At 53.7% G+C, this 20,098-nt stretch overlaps 1 protein-coding gene across 2 annotated transcripts; it reads right to left on the reverse strand.

The window, feature by feature from the left end:
- Positions 1–1,128: 1,128 nt before the first annotated feature.
- On the reverse strand, positions 1,129–6,318 carry DMBX1 (diencephalon/mesencephalon homeobox 1). 2 transcript variants are annotated; one of them, XM_039254848.1, is made up of 4 exons: positions 6,156–6,318; positions 3,084–3,262; positions 2,477–2,825; positions 1,129–1,568 (listed from the first exon to the last, which is right to left on the reverse strand). In XM_039254848.1, the coding sequence occupies exons 1-4, from the start codon at positions 6,307–6,309 to the stop codon at positions 1,129–1,131; spliced, it is 1,122 nt and encodes a 373-aa protein (XP_039110779.1). In that variant the 5' UTR covers positions 6,310–6,318. The 2 variants fall into 2 exon arrangements, with proteins under 2 accessions (XP_039110779.1, XP_039110778.1); XM_039254847.1 differs by having other exon boundaries at positions 3,084–3,279; positions 6,158–6,309.
- Positions 6,319–20,098: the final 13,780 nt, after the last annotated feature.

Consider the following 20,098-nt stretch of genomic DNA (forward strand, 5'->3'; position numbering starts at 1 on the left):
AGACCTCTCTCTGAGAGCACCCCTCCCCTGCTGCCTCCCTCCAGCCAGAGAAGTCTCACCAGAGAGACCTAGAACCCTGCGGTCAGTCCTGGATGAACGCTGGCGGCCGTGCTCTGTCCTGGAGGTCTCACAGGTAAGGATGCCACCATTCTATTGCCTGCCTCAGCCTGCCTCCTGCCTCCACTCCCCTCCTCCTCCATCTTAGGAATGGGGCCTCAAGGCTGAGGAAAGAGAGAGAAGAGAATGTGACTGGTGACCCTTCTAGATGACAGGCCTGAGGGAGGACAGCTAAGGAGGCCAGTGCCAGCTCCTGCCCTCAGCTCCAGTGGCAAAAGGGCCTCCAGCTAGGGCCTTACCACCTCTACTGGGGATGGAGAGGAACAGCAGCCTAGAGAGGCCGGTGCAGGGAGGAGACAGGCAGGTGGGAAGAAGCAGGAGGGAAGAACAGGAAAAAGCAAAATCACTACAACTAACAAGTCACAATCCCAGACAAAACATAGCCTGGGAATCGACAACACCACACAGCCAGGACCAAAGAAAGAAAGCAGGAGCAGGAAGAAGAGACGTGGGTGAAGGTCCAGAGTGGGGAAGACAGAGGCTGGGGAGAGAGGGGTAGGAGACAGGACAGCAGAGGGTCAGGGAAGGAGAGGCAAGAGAGACAGAGGAAAGCCAAGGAGAGATGTGGATGCTGTACGGGGAGGCAAGGGCGGCCGGGGGCCTGGGGCAGGCAGGGGCCTGAAAATAGAGCTTTATATATTTATATTTATATCTCACATTCCACACATCAACTTACTAGGGGGCAGAGGGAGGGAGGGAAGGCAGGGAGGAGGCCGTGCTGAGGGGGGGATCTGGCCACAGAGGGCCTCACTCTCCTGCAGACAGCTGCGGGCACCCTGGCCTCCCCTCCCCCAGATTCGGCCTCCGAGGGATCCAAGCAGGGCCATGCAGAGGGTGTGCAAGTGTGGGTTTCACGGAGGGGGCTGGGACTCAGGGAGGGGGACAGGGGGCAGGACTCCAAGGCCCCAGGATCCCCGGGCTCATAGAGTTAACTCCTTGCAAGCCGTCTGGGGGTAACCCTGGGGCTGGGAGGGGGCACCCAAGACCCCTGGCTGGGTTGGAGGCCAGCAGTCAGTTGGGCAGCGTGTCGAGTCCCAGAGAGGCTGCATGCTGCTTGGCCCGAAGCCGCAGGTTCTCGATGCTCGTGGTTTTACTGTTCAGGGCAGCCGAGGCAGGTGCCAGGCCTGCTGGGGGCGCAGGCAGCAGCGGGGACCCCCACACGCCCTGGTGGGCAGCAGCGGCTGCCGACAGGGATTGGTAGTAGGACTGGCAGTGCAGCGAGCCCAGCGGGGCCATGTTGACGCCCAGATAGGGCACGGCGGCGGCAGCGGGGGCTGGGCCCCCCACTTCGAAGGATGAGTAGTGCACTAGGTTGTTGGTGGCTGCCATGTGCTGGCGGAATTGCTCCTGCAGACGGAAGAGGCTCAGCGGGGATGACGAGTAGGAGTGGGAGGGGCCCAGGAGGCCACCCCCCGGTGCTGCAGGGGCCAGGGCCAGGCTGCCCGGGGAGTCTGCAAGCAGAGCACCGAGAACCAAGGTCTCAGGACCAGGACACTGGTTTGCCAGGACTGACTCCCTCAGTCCTCCCACCCCCTGGGCATGGCAGACAAGACGGGCATTGGCCAAAACCATATCCACTCACAGCCAAGGCGTGTCCTGAAGCACCCCTCAGAATCCTGGGAGGGAAGGACCCAGGCTTCCTGGGCAGCCCCAGAGACCCTGCCGGGGCCCCCGTGTCTAACTTCTTGGGAGGCCTGTCACCTCCCCTTCCCCTCTGCTGTCTGTGGCTCCCGCCCCTCACCAGCTCTCTGCCTGGGCTCAGGATCTGTGTCTGAGCTACGCCTCATGCCACAGCTCTATTCCTTCAGAAACATGGCTCTGAGTCTCTGCGGCATGTGAGAGTCCCTGATACCAATGTGGTATTCACCCAGTATGTACTGGTGTGTCTGTACTGGTTGTTAAAATACCACGGTATTTCCATAATAGTTGATAAACAGCTTTCGCCCTGAGCTCCCTAAGCCTCCTCCCCTGCCACCTGGCCCCTCCCCGGAAAATACCTGGCACTGGCCTGCTATGGCAAACTCCTTTCTTTTATTTTTTATCTTTTTTTTTTTTTTTTTTTTTTGAGAGAGAGAAAGACAGAGAGAATCTTGAGGAGGCTCCATGCTCAGCACTGAGCCCAATGTGGAGCCTGATGTGGGGCTCAATCTCACGACCTTGAGATCAGGACCTGAGCTGAAATCAAGAGCCAGACACTTACCCGACTGAGCCACTCAGGCAGCCTGGCCAGCTCCTTTCTAAGGGGTCATGCCCTAGTGCCATAGGTTAAAAGCTGACTCTATCCCTGCTCTGATCCACCTCACACACCCAGGCCCCTCGGCTGGGCCCCAGCCCACCCATGGCACCTGCCAAGCCTCACCTGCCTTGGGGCTGCCCCTCTTGCAGCCCAGCCCCTTGCTCTCAGCCCCAGGGCTCTTCTCAGTTTTGGGATCCTCGATCCCTGCATGGGGATCCTCTTCCCGGTCTGGCTGGTCCTCAGGGGCTGATTCACTGGCCGACTGCTCAGACAGGCTCAGGTGAAGCTCGGCAGGGGGGTCACCACTGGGCAGGCTTGGGGGCTGATCAGTCTCCAGCTGGGTGTCTGGGGTTGGGACCTCGGCCTTGCCTTCCCCATGCGAGCCCTCAGCCTCCTTCTGCTTCTGGAGCTGCTCCTTTTGCAGGCTGCGCTGCTTCTTCCGGAACTTGGCCCTGCGGTTCTTGAACCACACCTGGGGATGGGAGAGCAGCTGTGGGTTGTGGAAGTGGGGTGCTCTGAGAGGGGACGTGCATGATAACACTGCCCCCCACCCCCAGGAAACACACACCCCCATCCCTTCCAAAACCCCGCTCCTGTCATCACAGGCATTCGTGGAGAGAGCAGTTACACGGGCGTTGAGGGATAGAAATGCTGGTTCCTGGGCAGAGGGAAGCCAGTTTGGCGGGCTGGTGCTTGTCTGCAAGGTCCACTTAGAGGAGCGGGGCCCTACCTGCACCCGGGCCTCAGGCAGGTTGGTGCACATGGCCAGCCTCTCCCGCATCACCACATCTGGGTAGTGAGTCTTCTGGAAGGTCTTTTCCAGGGCCTCGAGCTGCTGGGCAGTGAATGCCGTGCGGCTACGGCGCTGTTTGCGATGCTGTGAGCCATAGCGGGCCTCCAAGATGATGTCTTGAAATGTACAGCCGTTGGAGGGCAAGGAGAGGGCGCCCATTTAATTACGGGAAATAGGTTTTGAACCTTACTTTGCTCTGACCCACTGCGGACACTCAGGCTCCTACAGAGCCAGGTCCTGGCCCTTTCCCCTTGGAAATCCCCCATCTTCTCTCCATAGGGAGATACAATCTCTCCTTGCCCATGTTCGCTATAAGGCCCACAGGGGCCTAACTCGTCTCCATGAGAAGTTGTCAGGATTATGACTGAGAGTGGTCTTACTCATTTGGCTTGGGGGTGGGGGATAGGTAGGTGGACATTACCCTAAGATCTTCAAAGTCCTAGGATGCTATGAGTATAATATTCCAAGACTACATGATGCTAATAATCTGTATGTCAGTGTCACAAAGGTTATAATATTCTATGACCCTTAGATTCTGGATACCAACAGAATACAGGCCCCTGACCATGAGAAGCCAGGCTGGCAGCAGGGATGGTATCTGCAAGATCTAGTTAGGAGAGGTCTGACTGGTATATAATTCGCTGGCACTTGATTCTATGTCCTCTGGGAATGACTCTGATGATTCAAGTTGGCCTGTGAGTCTCTGGTGGCAAGACCTGAGGCTCCTGCTGTTATGCCCCCCCCCCCCAAAAGAAAGCCTGGCACTGGCAGGGCCCTCAGAGCACAGGAGTTTTTGCATCTAGTCTTGGCCCTTTTGGCTGCTTCTTCAAAGGACAAAAAAGACTAGGTTCTAACCACTGCAGGCTCAGACGAGAGACAGAGCTAGTGTATTATTGATCCCACAGTCCTGCTCACATGCTTCTAACATGAAAACCACCGAGGCTAGAGATCTAGATTCCAGCCCTTCTGCTTGACTAGATCCTAATGGACGGACAGTAATCTCTGCCTCCCATCGCCCATAAATGGACCCTGGACTGTCTACATTGAAGGGGACCCAAGCTGGGTCAGCCTCTGATAGGGCTGCCAGAGTCCTTCTCCTGCGCTCCAGAGATTGGGGAGTTGCCCACAACACTCTAAATGAGAAAGGATGCAACTGGGTATCCAGAAAGACTACCTTTGGGTTACTCCTTCTTCAGTTTAAAGAGGGAGCCCCGAATCTCTCACAAACTGGCACTAATCCCAGCCTGGACTGAGCTCATGCTGGTTACCTGGGGACTGGGGACCCCTCGGTCAGCTGAACCCTGGTTGAGGGAGCAACAGCTCAGCCTCCTGCTTCTTGCTCCAGGGGCCAGAAGGGTGGGTGGTCACAGGGGAGGCTGGGCTGTCTGTACCATCAGCAAAACTGTCTGCCAGAAGGCGAGGCCTCCAAACAAAGGCTCACCTGGAGCTCATGTCCCTCCTTCCTAAGAATTAGAGAATTGGGGGGTGGAGTATTAAATGTTCTAGCTCCTCTGTCCCCACCAGCAGGGATGAGCCTCCATTCCCTGACTCCTGTGAGAAGCCAGTGTCACCAGCACGTTCGGGATTGAGAATCCACTCCAAACCAGAGATGTAGCTGTAGCCAGGACAGGACTGTGCCCACATCCCCACGCTGGAGACTTATGCCCCGCACTGAGCTAGAGAAGACAACCAGGGGCTCAGGAATTTTATTCACTGAGCCCTACCCCAAGGCCTGGCAGGGTCTCAAGGAGTGGGAATAGCTGCCCCAGCCTCCCTTCCAGGCTGGCACCTCTTCCCAGAAAAGGTCCTCATATCCCATCCCTTTGCTGTGCCTCTGCTCATGCTGGTCCCCTCACCACTCATTCTCTTTTAAGGTCTGGCCCCTGCCCCACAGCCTGCAGGAAGGCTTCTCTGACTACACCACATGCCGCTGCTCTGAGCTGCCCCACCACTGAATCCTAGCCACGCTCCTGCCATGCCCTTCTATGGCTCTGTGAGCACCTGGCCTCCCTGGGGGTGCCCTGAAGTCCTCGGACTACTGCCTGGCACAGGGCAGTGAACCCACATGGGTTTCACTAGCTGCTCAAGGTTTGACCTGGGACATGAGAGAGTGGGTGGTCCTCTCTCAGGAAACATGCCCCTCACCTGCAGTCAAATTCTTCTCATGCCCAGTGACAGGCCGCAGGGCAGCAAATCAGTAAAAGGGGGACAGAGACATAAGTCTGCAGCTCCCTCATGGGCACTTACCTTGGGATTTGAGGAATAGTGACCTCTGAGCACTTAGCAGGCTCTGCTGAATACTTTGCCTACACTATCTCAAATAACTTCCCCGCCATCCTATTGTCTCCTCTGTATAAAGGGGGTGCAGGCTCAGAGAGGAGAGGTGGATGGGCAGACCCCCCAATAACTACAGATCTGGAACTTCGAAGTTTATCTTTTTAGCCCAAATGTCATGTTCAAACCCCCCAGCCCCACCTAGATTTAACCTCTCTGAGCCTCAGTTTCCTTGTCCCTAAAATGAGGATAATCTCTTTTTATCAGGGTTGGATGCACAGAGAAAGCCTCACACAACACCTGGCACACACTCGGCTGTTATTATTTGTATGACTCCCAGGGCCTGAAATATCCTTGCCTGGCCACTCCAGTCCTCTTCCAGCCACTCCTCGGGGAGAGTCCCTTACCTGCCTCAGTCTTCATCTGTGAGACAGGCAGGTAGGCGGATGAGTCCCTCCCTCAGGGGGTTGTTAAGGGAATCTGAAGGCCCAGGGCAGCTCCAGTGCCCGGCACAGTTCCGGCAAACAAGGAGTGCTCTGGACCGTCATGCATAGATTTTAAATTGACACCTTTCTGTGTTGCTAAGTGACCTGGGTCTTCCATAGCCTCCCAGAGTAAACTCCCAGTGCTCCCTCCCTCCTATCTTCAACTTCCAGAGACCCCACCCCCCAGACCTCTCCTCCACCCCCAGCCCCCACAGTTCTACCCCCAAGGTCCCATCTCCATGGCCCTTACCAGCCAGGCGCTCAGCCAGCGTAAGCGCGTGCACCGATGGCCGGTAGTCGGGCGCGTGCTGGGCCTGCTGGGCCGCCTGCTGGTGCAGGTTGTACATGGCGCTGAGTGAGTTCATGGCGTGCAGCGAGTAGCCATTCACCCCGTAGTGCTGCATCGCGGCGTGCGCCTGCGGACAGGGAAGGAGGGGAGACATGAACCTGGGGATCACACTCCACCCTGATGAAGACACACCCCCAGCCTAGTCCTTGGATGTTCACCTCACCCCCAGGAGCTTCTGCCTCTCCATCAGAAAGTGGCCTGGGCTCTGGAGTCAGACTGCCTGGGCTGGAATCTCAACTCTGCCACGTAGGAGCTTTGTGACTTTTGGGCAGGTCACTTAACTTCTCTGTCCCTCCGTTTCTCCATCTGCAAAATGGGGCTAATAATAGTACTTATCATATGGGATTGTTGCAAGGATTAAGAGAAGCCTTTACAATAGGGCCTGGCACACAGTATGTGCTAAAAAATGTTAGTCACTGTGACGTATCAGTCCAGTTGCTGCTTTACGTAGCCATCTCCATTCAGTCACCCAGGTACTCTCCTATCTGTGCCTTCATTGATTCATTCACACACATATTATTTATTCAACACCTACTGAGGCCCACGTGGGGCCAAGCCCAGAGCTGCACTGGGAACACTGAGGCATTTGCTCTGACGAGATAGTGGATTAAAACTTTCATGTGCCACACAGACAAAAGAACACTACTGTTACGACTGTTACACATTCACTGCCATTACCTTCAAGAGCAATGAACCCCATTTACAGATGAGTCTACCAAGGCTTAGAGAAAGAGCAGTGACATGTTGACGCCACACAGCCAAAGCAGGGCCCAGCCCGCCCACACTGCTTCAGCTCCATTCTTTGGTGGCTAATTTATCATCCTTCCTACTGAGATGACCCAGCTCAGCACAAGGCTGCCAAGGCCCTATCAGTCCCAGGTCTCTTCCAGACCCTCACAGTCCTTATCTGAGTGCCCACCCTGTGTCGGCCTGAAGTGTCATTTTTGGAATGTGACCCAAAGTCTGCAGGCTCCCAAAGACATACAGGTGCTTTCTGTATCCAGAGCGTGGGAGGGAACGGGGGAGGGTTGGCACAATGGCAAGTCCATTTGGTAAGAGGAAGAACTTGCCCAAGTGTCTCAGCTCCCCACCCTCACTGATGTACACTCACAGACTATATGTAACCAAACATCCACAGCACACACACGCACCACACGTTTCATGCACAAATATACATACGTGGACATTCTCAGCAAGGCACTCACAGAAGTGGTCATTGTCACACACAAACTCAGCAATATTTACAAATTCAATGTCATTATCCCCACGGGTCTGCACACAGACATTCTCACAGATATCTATCCAAGCAGTAAGTATATCTACACACAAACATCACACTCACACCCGTTTATATATTACACATATTTATTCAATAAATATGTATTAAGCACCCACCTACTAAGTGACCAAACAAAGTCCTTGCCTTTATGGAATTTACATTCCAAGGGAGGAGGACGACAAAAATAACAAGTAAATATAGGTAGTAATGCCAGACGGAAACAAGTGCTCCGAAGAAAAATAAGACAGAGGAGGAGAATAACAAGAGGAAAAGGGAAGATTATTGTGGAACACAGGGTCAGGAAAGGGCACTCTGCCATTTGGAGTAAACCATGCGAGGTTCTGGGAGGAAGGCTTTCCAGGCAGAAGGAACAGCAAGGACAAAGCCCTGAGGCATGAAGAAGCTTGGTGTTTATGTGGAACAGCAAAAAAGTCAGGGTATCTGAAACACAGAGAAGGAGGGAGCGAGTGGAGGGAGAGGAGAGGCCAGACCCCAGAGAGCTTCACAACCCCATTGCAAGAAGTTTGAATTTTATCCCCACCATGATGGGAAGCTCCTGGAGGGTCTTGGCTAAAGGGTAACATGATACAGTCTGTCATTAAAAGCTCATTTTGGCTGCAGAGAACAGACTGCAGAGGGTCAAGAAGAAAAGTGGAGAGACCAGGTAACTGCGGGAGGCCAGGCCAGCAACCAGGTGCCTTCCTCTAGGTGGTAGAGGGAGGTGGTGAGAAGTGGTCAGATTCAGGACATTTTTGTTTTTTTAGTTTTTTGTTTATTTGCTTGCTTTTTAGAGAAAGGGTGCACATGCACACAGAAGAGGAAGGGAGAGTAGAGGGTCAGAGAGAGAAAGGGGAAAAGATGATCTGAAGCAGGCTCTGTGCTGAGCCAAATGAACCACGAGATCATGACCTGAGCCAAAGTCTAACCTGAGCCAAAGTTGGACGCTTAACCACTCTATTGACTGAGCCACCCAGGTGCCCCAGATTCAGGACATATATTGATGGTAGAATGGACATGATTGTAATAGGTTAGTTATAAGATGTGAGGAAAAGAGATCAAAAAAGGATGACTGGGGGCACCTGGCTGGCTCAGTCAGTAGAGTATGCCACTCTTGATCTTGGGGTTTTGAGTTCAAGCTCAATGTTAGGCATAAAGCCTAGTTTAAAAAAAAAAAAAAACACAAAAAAAACAAAAATGGTGACTCAGACTTTTTTGGCCTGAGCACCTGAGTGAAGACAGGCCTTTTCCTGAATCAGGAACATTGAGGGAGAAAGGGGTCTGGGAAGGGGGCAATGGAAACCATGGTTTTGGAGGGACATGGTAAGTGTGAAAATATGAATCCAACATCCAAGTAAGAAGGTTGAATTAGCAGTTGGATATACAAGCCAGGAGCTGAGGTCAGGATTTATAGATTTCTGAGCTGACACTCCCACATAACACTTCCCAACAACATTTACTTAAAGAAGCCCACTCTACCCACTATATACATGACCCCAAAGGCAGAGATCCAAGAGGAAAGAAGGACAGACATGGTGACAGAGTGTTTAAATACCATATAATAGAGGGGTCCATGGGTGGCTCAATTGGTGGAGCATCTGACTTTGGCTCAGGTCATGATCTTGCAGTTCATGGGTTCGAGCCCCACATTGGGCTCTGTGCTGACAGCTCAGAGCCTGGAGCCTGCTTTGGATTCTGTGTCTCCCTCTCTCTCTGCCCCTCCTCCACTCATGCTCTTTCTCTCTTCTCTCTCAAAAATAAATAAAAATTAAAAAAAAATTTAATTTAAATACTGTGTAATATATATTTAATATATATATATTAATATATATAATAGAATATACCATAAACAAAGCTAAAAGGCAAACAAACCTGGAAAAATATTTACCATATATATGACATAGTAAAATTGATAAAAATAAATAACGCACATAAAAATAAGAGAACATCCATAACATATAAAGAGCTCCTCCATAGAAACAAAAAGATGGTCACCTTAAAAGACAGCAAGTAACTAAAGAGACAACTTATTAGGAAAAACACAAATAGCCGCCTGACCCATGACAAAAAGCTTAGCCTTTCTTGTAACCAAAGAAATAAAAATAGAAAACATAAGACACAATTTTTTTCACCAATCAGATTAGCAAATATGAAGAAAAAATTATTACCCAGGGTTATCTAGAGTAGAAAATGGTCCTTTCCTCCTCCTGACTTCGCTGACAAAAGAGCTTTAGTTCCTGATACCAAAAGCTTTTAGAGAGAGCATCATTTGACTCCACAATTTCATTTCCAGAAACATATCCTTCAAATATGCAGAGATGTGTGTCCGGGAATGTTTATCACAGCCCTGCTTACGGTGGCAAACAACTGGAAAGCTCCACTGTTAGTTCAGTAAACGAGGGGACAGTCATGCCCACAATGGAATACGGTGCCACAGTTTGAAACAGTGATGTGGATCTGTATGTGCTGATGCTCACAATATATCGTTAAGTGGAAGAAATAGGTAACAATATGCATGATATGATCCCATTTTTGTAATGTATGTATAAATATGCATAGAAAAGAAGTCTAGAAGGTTATACCCTGAAATGTTAACAGGGGTTATCTCTGGGAGATAGCAGATGGGATTACTGGTGATTTTCGCATTTATATATTTTTTTCTTTCTTTCCTTTTTGGAGGGAGGAGATGGGGAGGGTCATCCATGTGTTCCAATAGATGTGGGGATGGAGCCTGGCCCCAGAAGGTGTCACAAGCTCCAGGTGGGGAAGACGGAACAGAGTTTAGAAGTAATTTTATCCATCCCCTTCCCCCACCTCTACAGGGCTTTGTTGCTTTAAAACTCATTGCTGTTGATGTGGTGACATTTTAATTGACTTAATTATTGCTGATCTCACAGTTTTTGATGCACGACAAGTCTTTATTAACTAAAGCCAAGAGAAGTACCTCTCTTGGCGCCACAACTGCCCAGCTCACTGGTCCTCTGAAGGTCTCCAAGACCTTCCCAGTCTGGCCTCTGCCCACCCCTTCAGTCTGATGCCCTCCCACTCCCCAGCACCCAACAATCTCGGATTACCTGCCACTCCTTCTTGTCACCTCCATGCCTTTGTTGCTGTTGGGCCCTCCACCTGAAACACCCTTCCCTTCCTCCCACTTTGCCTGACAAATTCCTCTTTCTCCGTCAAGACCTAGTTCAACCTCCTCGAAGATAGGGCCTTTCCCAATTCGTCCCTAAGAAGGCATCTCTCTTCCCTCCAGGCTCCAGATAACTAAGTTCGGGTCAGGGAAATGATGATAACAATAACAAGAAAGCAACAAAAACAGCTCCTGTTTACTGAACACACTCTCTGAGCCCTTGCTCACCACACAAAGCACCTTCCATGGCTTTTCTTCTTCCAGCACCTGAATCGTAAGAGAGTAAGGACACTCCTACCTCCCCTACTGGACTGAGCTCCGTGAGGGTAAAAGGTGTATCTCATGCATTTCTGGACTCCCTACCCCAGCCCAGATCACAAGGCCTGGCACAGAGGCAGGGCTCAGGAGATGAGGATCCGATGAATAAATTAATAATAACCACTATTTATTAAGCGCCTGGGATACATCAGCAGCCATCTCCATCAATCCTCCCAGCACCATGGGAGGTAGGAACTGTTTTTATCAGATGCGGAAAAAGGAAGGTGAGAAAGACTGTTTAATTTGTTAAAGGGCAAGCAGCTAGGAAGTGGTGGAACAGGTTTCCACAGCGAGGTTCTTCCCACCAGCTAGTGTTTCCTAACCCCAGTCACGCAGGCTCTTATCTTGACACGTTTCATTCTCTGACTTCCAGCATCTCTGATTTGATCCGAGGCAACAGGACAACAGTAGAGAAAAAGCACGTTTCCCCAGTGTGCATGCTCGTGCATGCACGTGTGTGCGCGCGTGTGTGCACGTGTGTGTATGTGCGAGCGCCTGTGTTGTGAGATGAGGCTGCGTATGAGCCCAAATATTGCCAGCTGAGCTCCTCCCACCCCACCCTCAGACGCCTCCTCCTCAGTCCAGGTGGACATTAGGGCCCGACGTCTCCTCTGAGGCCACAAGGGGGGCCCCCGTCTGTGGATGCCACTCACCATCCGAGCTACACACATGTGGTAGCACGCAGCGTGCAGGTCACGTCAGCATTCGTGTGTGCCCATGTCTGTGTGATTGGCCACATACCTGCATGTGCGTCTGTGTTTACCTGTGTATGTGCAGTTATTTATGTCTCTGTGTATGCATGTCTGGAGGCCCATGAGCATGAATGAGTGTGTGTGTGTGTGTGTGTGTGTGTGTGTGAAATCAGAGGAACATACACTAAATGGTACCTCAGAACAAGGTCTGAGGGAGAACAAGAGAGAAATGCAAAGAGGAAAAAGGGGGGAAACCAAGGAGATGGAGTTGATGCAGGGAGACAGAGCAACACAGAGAAAATGAGTCGATTTGTCTAATCCATTTTTGTTTCTGCAACACCTAGCACAGAGCCTGGTACGCAGCCAGTGTTTAGTAACTAATAAATGTTGACTGGACGACAAAGAACCAGAAGCTAAGAGAGGTGAGGGAAAGTGAAAGAAGCAAGGCCATCATAATGGGTTATGGTCCTCAGGGCAGAAGGGACACCTAGACCCCTAGTCCTACCACCTCCTTTGTCCCCAGGACCTGAAGCCAGGGTCTGGGGAGAGCTCTGCTCAATGGGCCCTTTTCCAGCGATCGGGGCAGCCCAGTCCTGCTGCCCAGGTCCTCAGCCAGGCCCAGCAGCTGGAGCACCACCCACATCCAGTTCTGAGTGCGCGGCTCCCATAGCAAGGCCAAGAGCCACCCAGGCTGGAGTCCTGCGGGGCCTGCGGGAGCCTCTGAACAGGGCCCTGCACTGCTGGCCCCAGGCCGGCCCCGCGCGGGCTCAGCCCACTGCACACTCCAAACAGAATCAATTATATATTTAAAAGGTGCCGCCCCGCAATTCCTGGCGAGCCAAGAGAGCCATCCATCACGGCGCGGCCGCGTTTCACAAGCTGTCGAATTGTGCTTACATTGGTTAAAAGAATCTTTATATTTCATTAAGCAAGCAGATCGGCGGATCTCCCGCCACAGGCGCCATATAGATGGCTTTAATTTTCCAAATCTGCAAATGCATCCGTTATGTCCCCGCGTCGCTGCTGGCTGCGGCCTAATGCCCAGCCAATCGAAGAATCAAGCAGAATTTTATTAGGGGGCATTTTTTATAAATTAACAGCAGGACTGCTAGGAAACCGCACACAAGACGTCTTTGATTAACAGGAAAGTGGGCCCTTCCTTCGGTCACACCCGCGCAGCACCCCCACGGACCCATGCCATCTCTCTTCACTCTTCCTCTCCTGTTCTGAACTTTAAATTCCCCCTCAGTTTCTGCTTATTCCCACACACAGTGGGGAGCGCCGCAGAACAGCTTTGCTTAAGGGAAAGGGAAGAAAGCAGGAGGGGAGGGACCGACATTCTCTGAGGACTTGCCTCCTCTGTTGCAAGCCTGGTCAGACCCATTATCGCCGTAACAACTGACAGTTTCCTCTTGGTGATGCCCCCTTCTCACTCACAAGCTTCAGCACAAGCCGACTGGGTAGGAATTATTATCCCCATTATATGAATGCGAAAACTGAGACTCAGGGAGGTGAAACCACCTGCTCCGAGTCCCACAGTCGTTAAGTGGTAGAGGCAGGACAGGAAGCCCAGGTCACTGAGGATCTATCTGGGGTGCATCTCCAAAGTGTGGCCAAGGGATTGTCCCTAGTGAGGGCTAGTCTGGGTGCCAATGGCAGCACGAAGGACTGAAGGGAGACTGTTGCTACAGACTTCCTTCCCCGAGAAATGCCACCCTTCAGCCCTGCAGGATCCCCGGTGACCCTCTGTGAGGAGAGACCTCTGCAGCCATCCTTCCTACCTAGCAGTTTGGAGACCAAAGGCCCTTTTGCTTGGCAGGTAGCAGAACATAAATACACGAGCCCAGGAACACCAGGCTGGAGCTTCTGTCCCAACCCCAGGCTGCTATGTGACCTTGGCAAGGGTTCTACCTACCACTGACCAAATGGCTGCCCTAGAAAGGAAAGAAATCTGTCATGAGAATGTAACCCAGGGCTGGCCAGCCACCTGAAGGAGGCTAAGAAGAGATTCCTCATGCTTGTGCATGTGTGTGCATACACATGTGTGCATGTGTGCTGGACGTAGGAAGCTGAAGACTTCCAGCTCGGAGCAGATGGGCCCAAGATTTTAAGAGAATCTCTGTGCCTGGCACACACCAAATACTCAACTGCAGTAACCTCACCAATTTCTTACCTCAGCTCTATGAGGGAGGCACTATTGTCATCTCTGCTTTACAGAGGAGGAATTGAGGCTCAAGGGAGGTGAGTTACCCTTGGCTGACGTGTTTGGGAACTGGAACGGCCGAGCCCTCATCCCAATAAGTGCCCCTATTCCCACATCAGTCCTTAGTCCTGAATTGCCAAGAAATAGCAATGGGAGCATATGCTGTATGGGGGCACCAGAGCCCTATCCTGAGCAAGGAGCCTGCAGCACCAGGGCTGGGGGCAGACTTGAGACGAAGGTATCCCCAGCTGCTCTCTCACAGTGCTGTTACAGCTTCACTCTCAGGTCACTGCTGAACCCTCCAACTCCAAAAACCTCCACGGTCGGCATCAGGCACTAAACGGGGCAGAGAGCCCAGGAACCAGCCACTTTGTCCCCCTGCCAGGGACCGATTCCCCCACCCACAGCCCCCCTCCCAAGGGCATGGGCCAGGGCACCAACAACACCGTGACTCCATGTGGCCAGCAAGACCACAGGAAATGGCCAAGGATACATTCTAGAGACACTTATAAGGGCTAGTGGCTGGAAATGTGGCATCATTTGCTTCTGGGTGTCTAAGAGCTAGGGAATCCAGGGCATATCCCCCCCTGAGATCCTCATCCCCTGGATGGCCAACCCCAGCCCCACTGCTCCTATCAGTGCACACTTAAACCTGTTTCCATTTCCCCTTTTTAAAACAAATGGGCTCATCTCTCAGACCAGTTATCTCTGGTCTCTTCAAAGACAACTTTCTTGAAAGGCATTTCCAAATTCATCATTTCCACTCTGGGAGCACTGTTCCTCCACCAGCATTACCTAAAGAACTCCTGATCCCTTGCACTAGGCTTAGGCACCCCCTTCTCCTGGGAGCCTCCCCTGACACCCCAGCCTGAGTCAGGTGACTTCTTTGAACTCCTATCATGGCATTACATCACCAGATTATAGTGAACTGCCCATCTGCCTGTCCTTTACCCCAGATATAATTATAACTATTTTTACCAGCCATCCTGATAGAGACCTGACAGGCAGCATCTTATTTAATCCTCACAACAAACTCATAATCCCCACTTGACTGATAAGGGACCTGAGACTCAGAGAGGTGAAGTCATTTGCCCAAAGCCACACAGCTAAGCAGCTTAGCCAGGATGAAATCCAGGGAGTCTAATTCCACAGTGCTAAGTCTAACTCAGGGCTCACCAAGAACTCACCAGTTAGGGGGCTCCTGCAAGGCAAGATCTGGCACCGGAGCCAGTACTCAGTACCTAGCACAGGGAACATCAGGTGCTCATTCCTCAAGTAAAGAGAACCACTGTTTGTTAGGTAACGAACTCTGGGGTCATGTAAGGAGTTCCAACCCCTTTCTAGGGGAATGGTCAGATAGTCAGATGCCCTGGAGAAGAGACCCGCATTAGGAGATGTGATAAGGGCAGTAGAGCCCAGAACTGAGTGAGCCAAGGCCCAGAGTCCCCTCCTCACTTGCCTGTCCTATCCTACTGCAGCAGGAAAGACCACATGTCCCCACCAGAAGCCAAACCACCACCTGGCCATAGCTGTGACCTTGACCTTGCCATAGACTAAGCTCTAGCCATTGCTCTCACCTTGGCCATTGCTCTCACCTTGGCCATGCCCCATTCCCCAGTGGCATTTGATTCAGGTACCATGATGCCACATTGTACCATTAGTCCCACACCGCTTGATCCATGTGGGGAGGGATGGGGCTGTTGTTGAGGTCCAGAAACTCCAGTGGCTCCCCTTCAGCTGAGGGCCCCCAAGGTGGTCCTGGATTTGGAGCCAAAGAGCTCAGGTGGGCCTCAGGGTCTGTAGCTTTGCAAGGGTCAGATCAGATGGGACGCTGGTCTCCTGGCACCTAGAGCTCATCAGTTACCTCCCCTCCTGGTTAGGGATGGGGAGGAGCCCCAGTGTGCGGAGCTCCAGGGCCTGGGGCCCATCTCAGGACAGACCCCACCCCCATGGCCCTCTTGAGGAGCCCAGGAGCTTAGTTTCCTACACAAACTGTTATCCATTAACATCCAATTATCCCTTGGTCCGAGCCATTAATTATAAATCAGAAGCTAATTGGGGTAATTAGCCCCCTGCAGGCTAATGGGCCGAAACTAAGGGAGGCCGCTCTGCCTACCCTCCTCTGGTTTCTGAGGTGCTTAATATTGGGGGGTGCAAAGAAATCAGGCGGCTGGAGTTAATTTTAAGGCACTGAAATGCGGCAGAGAGTGTGAGAAAAGATGAGAGAGGCCAATTTTTGTTCTTTTTTTCTCAAGATCCCGTGCAGCGTGGGCCCTTGAGGACAGTTTGTTGCAGGGGACGCCTGACTGCAGGCCCTGGGAGTAGAACTCGAAATAATTGCTTGATTCTCCACTTCCTTTCCAGCATAGATGCAGCTAGAACATCCGAGAAGACCGAAGAGACTTGGTCGGAGCCAGGGCGGTGCAGAGGCCGGCGGTCAGCACGTTCCCGCGTCTCTCCGGCGCGGAGGAGGCAGTCTCGCTCGCCCGGTGCGCCCCGCACCAGAGTTCCGGCGGGGACGAGTGGGCCTCCCGGCGCTGGTCCAGACCCAGGCTGGTGCCGGGGCGGGGGCGCAGCAAGGACTGCGGAGTCCCTGCGGAGCGGCTGCGCCAGGTCTGGGCCGGGAGGACTCGGGGAGGAGTGCGTCGTGCCGGCTGCAAGAGCTCGGTTCCCGCCCTGCGCGCAGACAGACGAACGCGTGCCCCTGGAATGCAAGCAAACCCTGGCGGATAGAGCTGGGGAGGCTGGAAGGGGCCGCGAGGCCGCAAGGAGTGACCCCGTCTGAGAAACGCACTCCGGCCCGGTTGCCGCGGATCCACACAACTCTCCACTTCGCCGCCGCCTTCGGGAACCTGGCTTAAGTTCGAAAAACAGTCGGAGCCAGAGCTGTGATTCCAGATCTGCGTGAGCTGGGATCTCCGCCCGTCCGGCAGCAGTGAGGCTGTATCAAATAAGTAGCCCGAAGAACGGACGAGTGATTAAACAGCAGGAGAGATCGCTGGGTGGCAGGAGGGCCGGACGCGGTAACGGAGTCCGCAGCTCAGTGCCCTTCTTACTGAAAGGGAAACTGAGGCCAAGGAGGAACAGTGACTCACCCGAGGTCAGAGATGAGGGGTACTCAGTACAGGACGAAGGTCCATACCGGACCACACTCTCCGCTATAAGCTCATCCGCCTCCCCCCAGCACCCCTCCCTCCTGCGCCCGCCCGCTCCGTAATGGGCTTTGGCGGGCGGCGGCGGCGTCGCCCCGGGCCTTGATTAGATATTTATTGCTGTCATTTACATGGGCACCGCAGGGCGGCCGAGCGGGACTGCGGGGAAGGGGCGGGGGAGGAGGAGAGGAACGGGAACTAGGGAGGGGGGCGGCTCCACAGGGACCAGAGACCCGGAGAGAGCGGCCGCGGGAATTGGGAGCGGAGGCCAGACGCCAGTCCCAGTCGTAGACACGCAGGCCCTTGAGCTGCACGAGGAAAGCGGGAGAAGTGGGTTGTTGCGCTTCCCCGCGTTATCCTGGGTGAGGGGTGGGGGTGGGGGGCGGTGCATGCATATGTGTGATGCGCAATGAGTGTCAGGGAGTGTCCGGGTGAGTTTGACCTGTGTGTACATAACTGTGCCTGTCAGAGGGGTTTTGTGAGCGGGCGACCGGCAGATCTGCCTGTGTTCTTCTGTTTCTCTACCTGTGTAACTTCTCACCTGGGTGTATTTTAGCTACCCCTAGCCCAAGTGACTCTAACCCAAGTGTCTGACTCTGTATGGCAGTCGGCGTATGTGTATGTGTGTCTGTGTGGCTCCGTGTATCTGTCAGTATGAATGGCACAAAATTGCGTGTGTGTGTGTGTGCACGCGTGTGCACGCAGGATTAGCTCAGAGATGGAGGCAGGAGGCTGTGCCCCTTGGTCAGGTTCTCCCCTTTGCCTCAGCCTACAGCCAGAGTCAGGGTGCTCCAGTCTCCCAGAACCCAGGCTTCAGGGAAGCTGGCACAGAGGGCTGTAACTGATCCCTCATTCCAAGTCCACAATGGTATTGGCCCCCGCGGCCCCTGGAAACTGTTTCCTGCTCAAGATCCGCCAGGCAGAGAGTGAGTGGGTGTGCCAGGTCTCCAGAACAAGTTGTTTGTATCTAAGCAGAGAAATGGCTCCAACTGCATGACCACACTGGATGCCACGCGTGAAAATGGTGGTGACAGGGTGCAAGGGGCCCCCAGACACTCACCCGTCGCTCTTGAAGCTGACCCACAAGCCAGCCCACAGGCAGAACCCATCCAGAGGCCCAGGGTGGTTGCCTTCGCCTGGGGCGGGTTTCCACTCTTCTGCCTCTTTGCCTTGTTCGGATTTCCACTCAGGGTTTGTTGCCACGGAGCCAGGTTCTCACATGGAAGCAGGAGTCCCCGGCAGTAAGGACTGCAGGGGTAGGGGTGGTTACCCCTATCCTGAGTAAGGATTCCCTGCTTCTGGCCCAAAGACTGTGTCTACCCCAGCCACAAAGGAGAGAGATTTGAACCAATTATCTGGATAATTTGCTCTCACTAGGTAGCAAATTTGATTTTTTTTTTCTGAATGCCTACACACACATTAGCACAGCTGGCTGGCAGAGAAGGAAGGACTAAATTCACCATCCTTAGGTCAGACTTCTTTCCCTTTTGGGGAGGACTGGAGATGCCAGGACGTGAAACGCCAATCCCTACAAATTGAAAACAACCTACTCCACCCCACCTAAAACTAATAGACGACAAGACCTCCCAGGAAGATGCTAGGCCCGGCCAACCCGCCTGCAGCGCACAGGATCCCGAGTTCCAATGAGTGGAAGAGACAGCGGCCACCCCGCCGTCGCGGCGGTGAACTGGGGACTTGCACAATTTCCTGGGCTTCGGCGCGAACAACCTCCCCGGTGCGAACTGCCTTCCCCCGACCCCCACCCCCACCCCTGCAAGGCCCACCGAATCTGTAAAGCCCTCCTCTCTTCCCGAAGTCCTTAAACCGCGGGAGCCTCAGAAAACAAGCACAAGCTGAGCAGGCCAAGGTCCTCTGCAGACTTCTCTAAAACGAAAAAGGGCGCCCAGTGTCTCGGCAGAACCGGCCCTGAGACCGCGTTGGAGACTCCGCGGGTTCCCTGCTTGGGAGGATTCCAAAACCGAAACAAGACGAAAAGGCCATCCCAGCCCCCCCCCCCCAAAATCCAGACTCCCTCATTGAACAAAACATCAGCCCAAAGAGCTCCCCTCCTGCCGCCGCCAGAATCCAGAAAAGTTCCATCTCCAGTTTCGGGTTGAATTTGAAGGAAGTAAAGGTTACGCCTAGGCACCCCACCGCACCACCAGGGCCGCCGCGGCCCCAGCTCAGAGCCCGGGAACTTGAGACGGGCGACAAAGTTAAGCTATCGGTGTCCGGGACGCCGCCTATTCTCGTCCAGAACCCGGTCGCGGGCACCCGGGATGGGAGGCCCAAAGACGAGAGATCATGGCAGTTCTGGCAGTTCCCCAGCCCCTTGAGCGCCCCCCACAATTCACCGTGAGAGCCGCTCCAGGGACTGGACCCAGCCTGCGGGTCCCCGCCTGAGCTCACCCGACCCACGCCAGCAGAAGGCAGAAACGAATTCTAGGGGACTGGGCCCACCGCGCCCCAAACATTCACCTGAGGTACCCTAGCCCGAGGCCGCGTTTACGCGGACGGAGGCAGACTGAGCGCTGAACCACCCCCAACTGGAGAATTTGTGCAGAATCGCAATCCCGAGAGAAACGGTACACTCGTCCTCAGCGGAGTTTGAGCCGGAGCCGCGTGAGCCGGACCTGAGCCGGATCCCGGGTAATTTCCCGGGCACCAAGGGGTTCACCAGGCGGTATGGACGCCGACGCCAGGGAGGCGTGGGCGGCCCCTGCCCTCCCCGGGCGGGGACCTGGGCTTCGGGCCGCGCCCCTTCCCCAGCCTGGGCCCCGGGCTTCGAGAAGCCCGGGGCGCATCTGCTCCGCATTACCCCGGCCACCTCCTCCCCACCCCCTCTAAACTGAGAAGGATTTGTCTCCGCTTAATATCCAAACCTTTTTTGTATTTTTTTTTTCAGGGGCGAAGTAATATCTTCCAAATGAGGCAAAACCGTGACGGATCTGAAGCGTTCTCTGCGGGTGCCTGCGTCTCCGCGGGCCAAGGCTTCCGTCTCTGCTGTGGCGCGCTTCTGCCCACGGCTCTCCTCTCTCTGCCTCGGAATTTCGAGTTCTGCGCGCTGTCT

Source organism: Hyaena hyaena, unplaced genomic scaffold (genome assembly GCF_003009895.1).
Source record: "Hyaena hyaena isolate Hyena2069 unplaced genomic scaffold, ASM300989v1 scaffold_503, whole genome shotgun sequence".
NCBI classification, from domain to species: domain Eukaryota; kingdom Metazoa; phylum Chordata; class Mammalia; order Carnivora; family Hyaenidae; genus Hyaena; species Hyaena hyaena.

What these genes read in the sequence shown, in the direction of transcription:
- DMBX1 (XM_039254847.1), bottom strand. Translation starts at nt 6,309, where the DNA reads ATGCAGCACTACGGGGTGAATGGCTACTCGCTGCACGCCATGAACTCA. An exon ending in TGCCTGAGGCCCGGGTGCAG is followed by an intron (nt 2,826 to 3,083) that starts GTAGGGCCCCGC and finishes TCCCATCCCCAG; the next exon opens with GTGTGGTTCAAGAACCGCAG. An exon ending in GAGGGGCAGCCCCAAGGCAG is followed by an intron (nt 1,569 to 2,476) that starts GTGAGGCTTGGC and finishes CTCTGCTTGCAG; the next exon opens with ACTCCCCGGGCAGCCTGGCC.